Source organism: Physcomitrium patens, chromosome 13 (assembly GCF_059467195.1).
Source record: "Physcomitrium patens ecotype Gransden chromosome 13, ASM5946719v1, whole genome shotgun sequence".
Lineage (NCBI taxonomy): Eukaryota > Viridiplantae > Streptophyta > Bryopsida > Funariales > Funariaceae > Physcomitrium > Physcomitrium patens.
The window spans coordinates 2,794,343-2,807,647 of NC_143422.1; the positions used below are offsets into that span (position 1 = coordinate 2,794,343).

General features: G+C 36.8%; 2 protein-coding genes across 3 annotated transcripts; one reads left to right on the top strand and one right to left on the bottom strand.

Annotated features, from left to right (window-relative positions):
- Window positions 1-343: 343 nt before the first annotated feature.
- Window positions 344-2,589, bottom strand: LOC112290288 (uncharacterized). Of its 2 annotated transcripts, XM_090255175.1 has the most exons (2): window positions 2,247-2,589; window positions 344-1,714 (listed from the first exon to the last, which is right to left on the bottom strand). In XM_090255175.1, exon 2 carries the CDS (start codon window positions 1,606-1,608, stop codon window positions 1,102-1,104), a length of 507 nt encoding a protein of 168 aa, XP_090111301.1. In that variant the 5' UTR covers window positions 1,609-1,714; window positions 2,247-2,589; the 3' UTR covers window positions 344-1,101. The 2 variants fall into 2 exon arrangements, with proteins under 2 accessions (XP_090111301.1, XP_024392192.1); XM_024536424.3 differs by lacking the exon at window positions 2,247-2,589 and having other exon boundaries at window positions 344-2,238.
- Window positions 2,590-5,850: 3,261 nt separating this feature from the next.
- On the top strand, window positions 5,851-11,241 carry LOC112290658 (cell division control protein 48 homolog A). The gene is made up of 10 exons (XM_024537188.3): window positions 5,851-6,120; window positions 6,886-7,054; window positions 7,233-7,461; window positions 7,631-7,790; window positions 7,977-8,342; window positions 8,567-8,807; window positions 8,951-9,244; window positions 9,384-9,665; window positions 9,891-10,250; window positions 10,477-11,241. The coding sequence occupies exons 1-10, from the start codon at window positions 6,077-6,079 to the stop codon at window positions 10,774-10,776; spliced, it is 2,445 nt and encodes an 814-aa protein (XP_024392956.1). The 5' UTR covers window positions 5,851-6,076; the 3' UTR covers window positions 10,777-11,241.
- Window positions 11,242-13,305: the final 2,064 nt, after the last annotated feature.

Consider the following 13,305-nt stretch of genomic DNA (forward strand, 5'->3'; position numbering starts at 1 on the left):
TTTGATAATTATCATATAAATATTTTGATAATTTTGTTTAATAAATGTATTAATTTTGATAATTTTGATAATTTAATAAATATATTAATTTTGATAATTAGAACATACATTTGTTATGAGACATATCACAAACCTTGATCCAAGTGGTATTTGGCACAGCAATTACTTAAGATATATTTACTTAAAATGGAGTCATGCTTCTCACATGCATTATTTGATTTCATGATAACTAGTATGTATATATATATATATATATATATACATATATGTAATCACACACACAAAATTTGGTACCTATGTAAATAATTATTTCTAAATTTAATCACATCTCCATGCTTGCAGCCCTTGTTACTTTTTTGAACATCATGTTGTCGTTTGTTACACAAAACATAATAATTCTCTATAAAACTACCATACATATATGCACACACACACACACATGGGGGATTGATTTTCCAAATACACTTGGAAAATCCCCCATGTTTGAATTCCATTTCCTAATGTATTTTTAATGCTAATTCGTAGTATCCAACTCATAACCCATGTAACCACTCCAAACTATTCATATAACATCACCTAGAAACAAATGTTTCGTTTAAAATAAAACCTCATTTAGTTACAAATTGGAGCGACCCATACTAATTGCCGTATCTTCAACGACCCCAAAATGCGATTTCCACGTAGATATGGGCCTCAATCCGACGTGGCCAGTGCTAGGTTCGGCGCCAAATATGACCAGACACGTGGCCAACCTCGCCATGTCAGCAAGAGGGGGTCCGTTCGAGTGGTCCCGAACCCTCCACGTGTGTTGTGGCGTTCGATCCCCTCCCGCAGTGCGTTCACACACACAATCCAGATAATTCTGATCTCGATTGGGTGAGTCCGGTGTGAACGAGTCCTCTTGTTCCCTCGGCGTTTAGGGTCCTCGTTGGTGTGAGCCGATGGGCGAGCTTCCGAATGCTTCACAGACGATTCTGTATAGTGGATTCGAGAATTCCTTGAGGATTTCTGCTGCGATTAGTGACTCAGGCGAGCCCTCGGTCGTGGAGCATCTCTACTGCGATTGTCATTGAGTTTACGCGTCGAAATTTGAAGAACAATTCAAGAGTAAGACCACAGAAAAGGCTCGTAAATGACTTCGTCTTCCGCAACAATTGACGGGATCTCCAGCATGGGGGGCTCGGAATCCAACATGAATTCTGCCAGGAATTCGAACTCGTCGTGTGCTGATTTCGTTTCGCCGAATTCGGTGTTCACCCACATTTCCACGGGTGCGATTTCCATGTGAGTGGTTGGGCTCATCAGCGCAGGAGCAGCGTCTTCACCGTCATAAGCGTCGTCAGATTCCTGCGATTCATCGTCGGAGGAAGAGCTGAGGCTGGGATGGGCTAATTTGCTGCTCTCAAATGTGACGGTGGCCATCGGTGGGTGCTTGTCGTCGGCGAAGGCGGGGGGTGCGCATGCCGCCGCAGCGGCTGCAGCAGCGGCTTGGACGTCTCGCGGAGTTCTTGACTGAGGAATCAATGGCGGAGGACAATCTGGAAAGTTTAATGTGGCTGATCGACCTCTCAAGCACACCACCGCGGCATCGTAAGCTTTCGCCGCCATTTCTGCGGTGGGGAAAGAACCTAGCCATATGCGAGATCGCTTGTTAGGTTCTCTGATTTCCGACACCCATTTCCCCCACGTCCGCAGCCGAACGCCCTTGTACGCTCTGTTTTCACAAGCAGATTTGTCAGGTGTCGACGAAGATTTCTTGGCTATGCAAGAGGAGCTCTTCTTGAGAGGAGCAAGGAGGTTGCCACCTCGCTTGCCATACATTGGCAACGAAGCTGCTTTCTCTACCATTGTTCTAACCTCAGTAAGTAGACTGAACTCTACAGAATGGCGACACAAATACGTAACAATCTCGCGCACTTTATAACCTACAACCTACAACTGCACAATGCAACCTCTACCCTCGAAAATCGAAACCCCGACTTCAAATTGAAGAATCAATACGTTCCAGCCCCAACTTCGTCAACTGGCTCATCTATTGGCGAGATCAGAAAACCAGGCTCTAACTTGGTTCTGCTCAACGCACTGAACTATACCCAAACTTCTTCTCATAAAATTTATTGCGGAGTAATGAAAGAACTCTCCTTCTGCGCAGGCTTCTGCATTGATCCCACAACTCCATTCACAAATAGGTAGAGGCAGCTGTGTTATAGTAGCAACTCAAAGAAGACAGGAGGCATACAGCTTACCAAAACAAAGCTCCGCGTTAGGATCCTGTGCCCAAGCTGCAAGTTGGGCTGAGGAGCGAAGGAATAAAGGACGCAAGCGTGTGTGGAGATTCTGCGGCTCGCCAAATCCACGGATAAGGATCGAGTCCGGTGCTGTCTCACTGACTCCTCGGAATCCCTCACCTTTTCCCGCGACCGCGAGGCAGATAAGTGAAACGACAAAAGACACCTTTTAGTTCTTAAATCCAGCCGGTTAAGGCGCGATCCGGATTCTGTCCGCTTGCGATGTCCGTGTGATGCGGTTGGCGATGGACATTGCAGATCCGTTGCGAGTTGTGGGGCCCGCTCGCCCTCCACCCTGCCCCTCTCTCGCAACTTGATGTCTCGCCCATCCCCTCTCTTTTTGTCTTATTATTGCCTGCGCAATGCCGTGTTCGTGTGTTCGTGTTTGTACAGTTGCGCTCCGTCGCGTGGATGTGCAGGAGCTGCATGATCGAGACCGCCATCGGTAGCTTCGAACCAATTCCCCTAGCCTTAGCCATCTTCTCACACTGCAATACTCCAGTGATTTAGGGTTTTGAATTTTAGGGTTTGGGGCGTGTCAGGCGACTGCAAATGGCAATGGCGTTGTTTGGAGGTGGGTTTAGAGTGTTGATCACGAGGCTTTTTGTAATCCCCTATTCTGCTCATAATCATCCATAATGTAGGATTTTGCTCGGTAGAGAGTGCGTTGTTTTAATGGCTTTTCTTTGGTTGGTTAGAAGAGTAGAGATGAAAAGAAAGATTTTCAGAAGATTTGTACTGTAAAATACATGTTGTGGTTTAATCTTGTTTTACAATTGTTGTGTTGAAGCAGTTGAAGTTTTAATACAACCGAAAATAATTGAATAATGGGAAATATGAAATAATTGAAGAATGTTGAATAGTTGAGTGAAATAAATAATGGAATTTGAAAGTTGGATATTTGTGAGTATTTTATGATTACTCAATGTTTACACAAGGCTATGGTAACACAACAGTTATGAATTGTGAGGGTTATACAAAATAAAATAGAAACAAACAAGTCTAACAAAAATATAGTTTGATATTCTTAACAATAAAATTTGTATATAAAATAATAAAATTTAAATAGTAATTATAAAGTTCAAATTTTCCAAATTTTCAATGTACTTTACTTTTGTAACAATTTTTTGTTGGAGTTTTACTCAATCAGATTAATATATACCTGCAAGGTTTAAAGCAATGAAAAGTTGGAGCAAACAATAAAGTCTTCGATTTAGAAAGATTGTATCCCAGATTTTAATTGAAAAAACAAGAAATAAAATTAAAATAAAAACCCATAAACAAATGAGATTATGACTGATAATTCATAAAAATATTCGAAAATACACTTTTCAATAATGATATTTCCATAAAGAAAAATACAAAATCAATCATATTAAATATATGAATTGATATTGGAAAACAAAAAACCATAAAAAAATCTTTTACACATATTTCAAAAGATAACTGTGAGATACAATCGTGATTTGCAAAAAGTGTAGAATTACTCAAAGAGTCAACTTAGTCTACATACAAAAATTCAACTTGCAATTTTAATTTCATATAAATATATAGACTAAGATTATCGAAAATGACAAACTAACATAAAACTGTAGAGAATTTGAAAGTTTAATACAGTCTTATTCTGGAAATAATGTCACTGGGCAAATCAATTTGAGATGTATTTCATAGATGTGTGTCTTAAATATTTTTCTCTCCCATATCCTTCAGGTTTGTGTTAATATTCTCAGTATGTATAAAATTTACTGTAGCTTACATAGTTTTAATTTTTCAAGCAAAAAATATTAATCAATTTTATAACATATCTGTGTTAATTTAAATATGGTAATTTTAATGTTATACAAATTGTAATTGAAACACTACTATTTTATGTCTCAAACACATAACTTTAATTTCATGTGTATCAAAAGAGATCAATGTACAACAAAATTTATGTCATTTACAACAATTTCAGCTTTTCTTAAGTTTATACTTTTTACAAAATCAAATCATTGTACATGTTTCAAAAATATTTTATTATTAAGTTATTTTGTTTGATTTTAAATTTCAAAACAAAAAAATTAAGGGATTTTCTGAGACCACACAATTGGTCTTATATGTATATGTATATATATGTATATATATATATATATATATATATATATATGTATATAAACTTAACATGAACTTATTCAAATGATTCAGAAAGACAATAATGAAAATTTGGCATATCATGTAAAAGACATTATATGAAGAAGTTACTTTATTTTCTGCAACTTTTAGAAGCTAAATAATATTTCATGTGTAATTAAATTATATGCAATACAAAGATGCCATTGATGTGTCTCAAAGGTGCATTTATGCTAGACTACCAAGTTATAAAGTCTTTTGCTATTTAAGTCAAATTATAATTTTTAAAATTTATTTATGTTGCCTAGATGTGTTTTGAGACCATAAATCATCTTTTTTGAGCAACTTTATAGGGTAATGAAGAATGTAGTAACAAATATATTCTCTTATGCTTAAAAAGTTGTTATGATGTGCTTTGGAAGACTTTAAAGCAATTCCACATAAAGAGTCCTAAAAATGAATAGTAAACATATTTTAAACACCTTTCAAAAATTTAATATAAAAATTAATAATTCATTACGAATATGAAGAATATGACTTCATAATTAGAACAAATGCATATATATATATATATATATATATATACATATGCATACATACATGAGAAAAAAATAATGGCCTCTAAATAGTGGCTACTTTATTATTATTCGAGTATAATTTACAATCAAGTTTATTTCCTGTTAAATTAAACACACATTATATATATATATATATATATATATATATGATTATAATTTTTTTAAAATAACATTTTTTTTTATAAAATTTACAAATATATTTTTTGGCACTTCTAGAATATAATGTTTTGGCACTTTTAGAATGTAAAGTGACCTTTTTAAGGTGTTAGAAGCATTAAAGTGTTATTTATTTTTATTTTATTTTTTAAATATTTTCATTTTAAGAATCAAAAAACTTCAGAAAATCGACATAGAATTATTTTAATAAAATTTTCTCATGAAATAAAAAATAAGTTTATAATTGTTATTTACATTATCAAATATATATTTTTTTGAATTTATAGATAAAAATTCAGTAAAAATTAATTTCAAATAGAAAATGAACAATTTAAAACCACACCATCTGATTGTTTAATAATAATAACTAACTGTTAGAGAAATATACCACCTCGCTATGACGAACAAAGTGCAGGGCTTCTCCGCCCTTCACTTTTCTCCTTTCTGTCAACTTTACTTTAACTTTGACAGCAACTTTATTACAGTCTATACCGACAAAATACTCTGACGTCATCCAATGTATTACCGCCAAATTGACACGTCAGCATTTTAAGACATCCCCTCATGTGGAAATCGAGACGATCGCGGCGAGCAGGCAATTTCGCTCCACGCCCAAAAAGGAACCGTAAAAGCGGAAAGCGAGAAAGTAAACGTGGAACGTGAGAGCAGGAGCTTCTGAAGAGCACCCGTTTCGCCAACTTCGTCTTCGTCTTGGCTATGTGTTCCTGAAACCTCACGTTTGCTTCGATTCGAAGGGTCTCGCCGTCAATTCGCACCGCTTCCGCTGATATTTAGCAGTGCTTGTGCCCTGATTCGCATTGCGAGCGGAGAAGCTTCTGGCACTCCCTTTGACTGTGGAGGAAAACCGCATTGGAATCGGTTGTTTCTCCAAGGAGAGAGTGAGATCGGCAGTGGAAGGAAGGAAGGAAGGATTGCGGATTGAACATGGCGACTCCCGCGGCTTCACACCCCGGCGAATCTTCGGATCCGTTACGATCTCGCACCTTGTTTGCTGAGACTATAATGGTTAATTGATAGCGCGGCCGGTTGCGTTAGTTTCGGTGTTAGATCAGTTGCCAGGATAGTTATTCGGATGGATAGGGTTTGAATAGGTGACGATGTTTGATGTGGTTGGACGCGGAATTGGTGTTTTTTTCTGCTCTTTGACGTACTTAGTTAGGTTTGATTGCTTGTTTTGGATATGATGAGGAAATTGGAGATGATTGTCAAGCCAGCTAGGGTTTTCTTTCCGATTGACCATGGGTAGCAACTTGTTGTCCCGTTGTACTAATGTGCGTCGGAGAGTACGACGGATTAGGGAGATTTGTCGTTTCTTTGAGTTTGAGCTCCGATTGACAAGCTCAGGGTAGTTGCTCTATGGAAGTGAAACGTCGTTGATTCCTTCATGCATTGCGAAGCATGAGCTTCGTGCAATGGTAGAGTAATTAGCACAAAAGGTGCCGGCAACATGCCTCATTGGCGTGGATGTAATCGACTTTCTCCTTTTACTGTCGTTCTTGCGCTCGAGCTTAGAGTGTTTTCTTTTTTGTGTAAGGGAATTGTGCACAGTCTCATGTCCTTAGGCATCACTATGGTCGAATTCTTGTAACTTCTATTATGTAAGGAAATTCAATTTTGAATCTTGTGTACGCCAGTCCTAAGGGCGTTGCAAGGATTCCAGCTAACTATTTCGGGGTGGCCTGCGTAAGTTTTGACACAGTTAATGAATGTTTGTCTTTGTTTTGGCAATTCAGCAAGCCAGTTGCAAAGAAAGATTTTTCTACTGCTATTCTTGAGCGTAAGAAGGCTCCTAACCGCTTGGTTGTTGACGAGGCTGTGAACGATGATAATTCCGTGGTAGCACTAAACATGGAAACTATGGAAAAGTTGCAGCTTTTTCGTGGAGACACTGTACTGATTAAGGTTCATCTCAGCACTCTTTGTCATGGCTCTGCCTGAATGGTTCATGTCTCGTGTTTTTTGACTATCTGTTGTTTGTCAGAAATTTTGGGATTCTACACTGGAAACCGTCATCTGTCATGTGATTTTCTCTAGTGAATGTTTTAACAACTAAACCTCTACGTCTTGTTGTTTATCACAGGGTAAGAAACGCAAGGACACTGTGTGTATTGTGTTGGCTGATGACACTTGTGATGAACCTAAAATACGAATGAACAAGGTGGTAAGGGCCAATCTTCGGGTGCGCCTAGGAGACGTTGTGTCAGTTCACCAATGCGCTGATGTTAAATATGGAAAACAAATCCATGTCCTTCCATTTGATGACTCGATCGAAGGAGTTACTGGAAACCTTTTTGACGCTTACTTAAAGCGTGAGTACTTTTTTTTCACTCTTGGTTGTTGTTTGCTCGAGGGTGCGTTCGCATTCTAAAGTTCTGTTTCTACCCTGGACCATTTCCTCATATTTAAGATCGTGACTACAAATAAAACTGGACGGATTGTTAAAGAGTTTGGGTGCTCATAAAACATGTGTTGCTGCAGCATACTTCTTGGAAGCTTACAGACCAGTTCGCAAAGGTGATTTGTTCCTGGTGCGGGGAGGCATGAGGAGCGTGGAGTTTAAAGTTGTGGAAACAGATCCTGTAGAGTATTGCATTGTTGCCCCTGATACTGAAATTTTCTGCGAGGGCGAACCTTTGAGGTCAGTTATTATTTGCGTTGATGGAAGTGGTGATGACATAGCTTGATAATGTAGGATATTCTCGAAGAATTATTTTACGGTATGTCGAAGTATTCGATTAAAAATTGGTTTTCGCATGGGTATGTTGAGCTTTATCACTGTTTTAAAGTTTCTTGAGATTTATTGAGCTGTCGTCCATGAATGCAGGCGTGAGGACGAGGAAAGACTAGACGAAGTTGGGTATGATGATGTGGGTGGAGTTCGCAAGCAGATGGCACAAATCCGTGAACTCGTGGAGTTGCCTCTGAGGCATCCTCAACTCTTTAAGTCGATTGGAGTAAAGCCTCCCAAGGGTATCTTGTTATTTGGTCCTCCTGGTTCAGGGAAGACATTGATTGCCAGAGCTGTAGCCAACGAAACTGGAGCTTTCTTTTTCCTGATAAATGGTCCAGAAATTATGTCAAAGTTAGCGGGTGAGAGCGAGAGTAATTTGAGAAAGGCTTTTGAGGAGGCAGAGAAAAATGCACCATCCATTATTTTTATTGATGAAATCGACTCTATTGCACCGAAGAGGTATTGGTTTTCTGCCCTAGCCTTTATGGAGTCCGAAGTTTGTTTTTGGGTTATTTTTATTGAGAAATTGGTGAACAACATTCTCGCCGTAGTGATATTTTGTTCGTATGCTTCAGTTTGTGCACCCGACAGGTCGCGCATGTAATCTGATTAAGTAAAATATCACAAGCATGTGTTTATTTTATTTTTAAATTTTAAATAACTTTTGTGGAGTTCTTTTACAGGGAGAAGACTCAAGGAGAGGTGGAAAGGCGAATTGTATCTCAGTTGTTGACTCTTATGGATGGATTGAAGTCCCGTGCCCATGTTATCGTGATGGGTGCTACCAATCGTCCGAACAGTATTGACCCAGCACTTCGTCGCTTTGGCCGTTTTGATCGTGAAATTGATATTGGTGTTCCAGATGAAGTTGGTCGGTTGGAAGTTGTTCGTATTCATACTAAGAACATGAAGCTTGCAGATAATGTAAACTTCACGTTTTATTACCTTTTCTAAGGTTATTATATTCTTGTTTGTTCTCTCTCTTTTTTTTATTTTTATTTTTATTTTTTTATGCTACATTATCATGATTCGAATGATTCCTCACAGCTGCCTTTTATGGAATGCAGGCAAATCTGGAGAGTATTGCCCATGATACTCATGGGTTTGTCGGTGCTGATTTAGCTGCATTATGTACCGAAGCAGCGCTTCAGTGTATTCGTGAGAAGATGGATGTGATAGATTTGGAAGATGACACCATTGATGCAGAAGTGCTTAATTCTATGGCTGTAACTAATGAGCATTTCCAGACCGCTCTTGGCATCAGTAACCCCTCTGCTCTTCGGGAAACTGTGGTGGAGGTGCCCAATACTACCTGGGCCGACATTGGAGGCCTGGAGAATGTTAAGCGGGAGCTTCAAGAGGTATTTTATCAGTCACATATTTCAACTCAGTTTTCACTCCTTACAATGTAACATGTGCTAGATCTGGCACTGCACAGTCGAATGGTCGTACTCTTTCGAAGCAGTTTCGATTCACGGTTCGATTGTAATGGTTTGGCAGACTGTGCAATATCCAGTGGAGCATCCGGAGAAATTTGAGAAATTTGGAATGTCCCCATCAAAGGGTGTGTTGTTCTATGGTCCACCTGGATGTGGAAAGACTCTTCTCGCCAAGGCAATCGCCAATGAATGTCAAGCAAATTTCATCAGTGTAAAGGGGCCAGAACTATTGACCATGTGGTTTGGTGAGAGTGAAGCAAACGTACGCGATGTGTTTGACAAGGCTCGCCAGTCGGCCCCTTGTGTCCTCTTCTTTGATGAGCTAGACTCGATTGCCAATCAGGTCACACCACAACGCATCCTCTTTGCAGAACTTAAGTATTTTGCACCAGATTACAACTGTTATATTATGTAGTTGGGTTTTGTTTGCTTAGGTTCATGAACGTTTGTGTCATTTGTTTCAGAGGAACTTTACATTTCAAACTACTGAACTTCTAGGCCCATATATTAAGTTATTTACCATTTTCTGGAAATTGACTTCGTGTACTGCTTGTGATGGCTTGTACAGCGTGGTAGCAGTCAAGGTGATGCTGGTGGAGCTGCTGATCGTGTCTTGAATCAGCTGCTTACTGAGATGGATGGAATGAACGCAAAAAAGACTGTATTTATTATTGGTGCGACTAACAGGCCTGATATTATAGATTCTGCACTCCTCAGGCCTGGGCGTCTGGATCAACTTATTTATATTCCCCTACCAGATGAAGCTTCTCGTTTGAGAATCTTCCAGGCTACTTTGAGGAAGTCACCTGTAGCCAAGGAGGTGGATTTGCAGGCCCTAGCGAAGTTCACTCAAGGTTTCAGTGGTGCAGATATTACTGAAATTTGTCAACGTGCTTCCAAGTACGCTATTCGTGAAGATATTGAGAAGGTTAGTTCCTCTATCTCCATGTGTGCTCTTTTATTTAACATCTGGAATATTTTGTTAACCAAATCACATCAAAATTATCTAATTTTGATAACTGTGCTCCTAACATTAATGATCATGATTCCAGAGCATTTTGATATTTCATATCACAAGTTCGGCGTCTTTTCGAACAGACAAGTAGTGAATCTTGTTGTGAATACTCTAAATCTGCGCTGTGGACTTATTGCAGGACATTGAGAGGGAAAAGAGGAGGGCAGAGAATCCTGAAGCCATGGAAGAAGATGTAGTGGAAGAACCTGCTCAGATTAAAGCACGCCACTTCGAGGAATCCATGAAGTTTGCTCGCCGCAGTGTGAGCGATGCTGACATTCGCAAGTACCAATCATTTGCTCAGACTTTGCAGCAATCCCGTGGGTTTGGATCCGAATTTCGATTTGCTGATCGCCCAGCCGCCGCTGCTGGAGCACCTCATGCTGCAGAAACTACAACATTTGGTGCTTCTGCAGATGACGATGATTTGTATAACTAGATCTGTGAATGTTCGGTGCTCCTCCAAGAAGCGGCCTTTAGACCCTTAGGCACATATTTGTACACAGTTTCTTCTTATCCCTTCCCTCAAGTACTTGAATGAGAAAATTTATTCAACTTAGTGTGATTCATAAACTTTGTTGCCAATCATTTTTGGGCGGTGCAGACTTGTGATGTATCTACTCCGGAAGAGATTTTGAACTAGAGTGATCTTCGTAAAACACTTTCGACTGAGATTGGGCTTTCATATTGTTCTTACTATTTATGTCAGAGCAGTTGCTGCACCTAATGGTGGATTAACTCAATCTGCTAGCGTCCACTTGGAAAACATCTCCTTGTTAATAGAAGTTTGGGGATGTGCAAATCTTAGTGTTTAGCCAATAGGGAGTTTGATTTAACCAACATTCACTCATGGACTATTTGAACAATTTGTTGTGGGAAAATAAAGAATTGCAGTCTTGGTATTTTTGAGGTGTGTGGAGAGATGCGGTTAATCAAGAAGGAACTTACAGAGATTTTTATTTAATTATTTTTTATAACTCAAATGTCAGAAAATTTGTTTTGGTTATTTTTATTCATAAATTATGGAAGTCATCTATTTGCATCAGAATTCTGTAAAAGTCGGAATAAGTTGTAAATTAACATCATGAATGATTTTTTAATGTTTATGCCATGCATATTTTAATAACTATAGAAGTCAAAAATTGAAAATTGAATTTAAACTACATAGCATTATTTCAGTATGTCATGCTTTATGAAATGCTTAGGCTTGTGACTAACTTAATTTAATCAATAAACACATAAATAAAAAGAAACCTCTTCATTTTGATCAGCACCTGTTCCACTTTGCAGAAATCATTGCATAATAAAAAGATGTGTGGCTTGTCCACTTATTTCAGTGCAGTTTAAAGTTTCAGAATATTTGTATTATGATTAATTATATTAAACCTGGTGGGCTTTTTGATAGTATTTTTTAGTAAAAAAATTTCTTCACAAATTTCATACAGGCTAAATTGACCATTTTGAAAAAAATCAGCCAATGTATTGTTTCTTGCAAGCTTTTGACATGCTTTTGCTGGCACAACTTTAAATTCTTTGATTATCATTGATTTGTTTTTTAAAACCAAACTTTTAGATTTTAGAGGTAGTTCTTTCAAAGTTTAGTTTATCAAATCAATAAGTGTCAAAGGTTGTATCACACTATCAATAGTTCTCTTTTATCTATTTTACATGTAGTATAAATGTTCTTATTAATTTATTAATTTTTTTATATTATATTTCTTATGAATGTTTCAAGATGAATATTGCTACATCCAAGAAATAATTAACTGATTTTTTTTATAAAAAATATTATATAGTTAGTTAGTTAGTTAGTTATATTATATAGTTAGTTAGTTATATTATATAGTTAGTTAGTTAGTTAGTTAGTTAGTTATAAATTCGAGTATGGAAATAATTTTATAAATGTAGAAAGATGCTTGTATTGTAGTTTTATCTATCATAAAAGGTTTGGCAATACACTTTGAAGACTTACTTGTCCAAGATCTTAAAACACAATTTGAAACAAAATTATTTGACATTGCACATTTAATGAACCAAGAGTTTTGATACTATGTTTGAAGAAGCCACTAAGGAAACAATTTCAATTCCAAAATTCTACTATATTACTTTTTGCCAAAAATTTAGTCACATGGAAATTGATTATTTAAATGGGGATAAGAAAAAATTACAAAAAATAAAAATGTAAACAAGTGGTAAAAAATATTAAAAAAATACATTTTTCTCTTTTTCTTTCTGACATTATGATATGATGGGGAAAAAACATTGTAACATTAATTATTTTTTGAATTACACTATCCTGGTATTGGTTAGAGTCTGTAGAATATTTATTAAGCAAAAACCAAAAGTAACAATAAAAATCCATTTTGTATTCTTTCTGAAATCAAAATGTCTGCTCAAATAGCAATGAGATAGATTTATTTTGTATACATGCTACAAATCCCAATAACTATGAGTAGATAGCTCTAATGCTTCATAACAAAGAGATAGATTTATTCTGTATATCATACTATGAACAGTTACAAAAAATGTTATTTAAAATATATGCTGAAAATACCAAAGTTTTCATAACGTGATTGGAAAGGAAATGTTGATACATTTCCTGAAACCACATTTTCAAAAGTTATTAATACCAACTTTAGTTTTGAATATCTGGCATATTTTATTAAAACTATTGTCATTGTTTAGAATGGTTCAAGTTATTTTTATTTTTATTTTTATTTTTTGAATATATCAAATTTTACTACAAAAAAAAAAAAAAAAAAAAAAAAAAGAACACACTAACACCACGTTCTCATAAAAAAAATTGAATAATATTCGAATATTATTCAAAAGCATGGTATTAAGATGTATACATTGAGCTTTTTTTCATAGAGACCATCACTACATAGGAAGAAAATTATGAATCACATTCACTTTTCATTAAAAACACCAAACAAGTATTATTTCTGTTCGTACCTAAATGGCTATA

Coding starts and splice junctions, on each gene's coding strand:
- LOC112290288 (XM_024536424.3), bottom strand. CDS start 1,848: ATGGTAGAGAAAGCAGCTTCGTTGCCAATGTATGGCAAGCGAGGTGGC.
- LOC112290658 (XM_024537188.3), top strand. CDS start 6,077: ATGGCGACTCCCGCGGCTTCACACCCCGGCGAATCTTCGGATCC. Junction 7,055..7,232: donor GAGACACTGTACTGATTAAG/GTTCATCTCAGC, acceptor TGTTTATCACAG/GGTAAGAAACGCAAGGACAC. Junction 7,462..7,630: donor TTTTGACGCTTACTTAAAGC/GTGAGTACTTTT, acceptor GTGTTGCTGCAG/CATACTTCTTGGAAGCTTAC.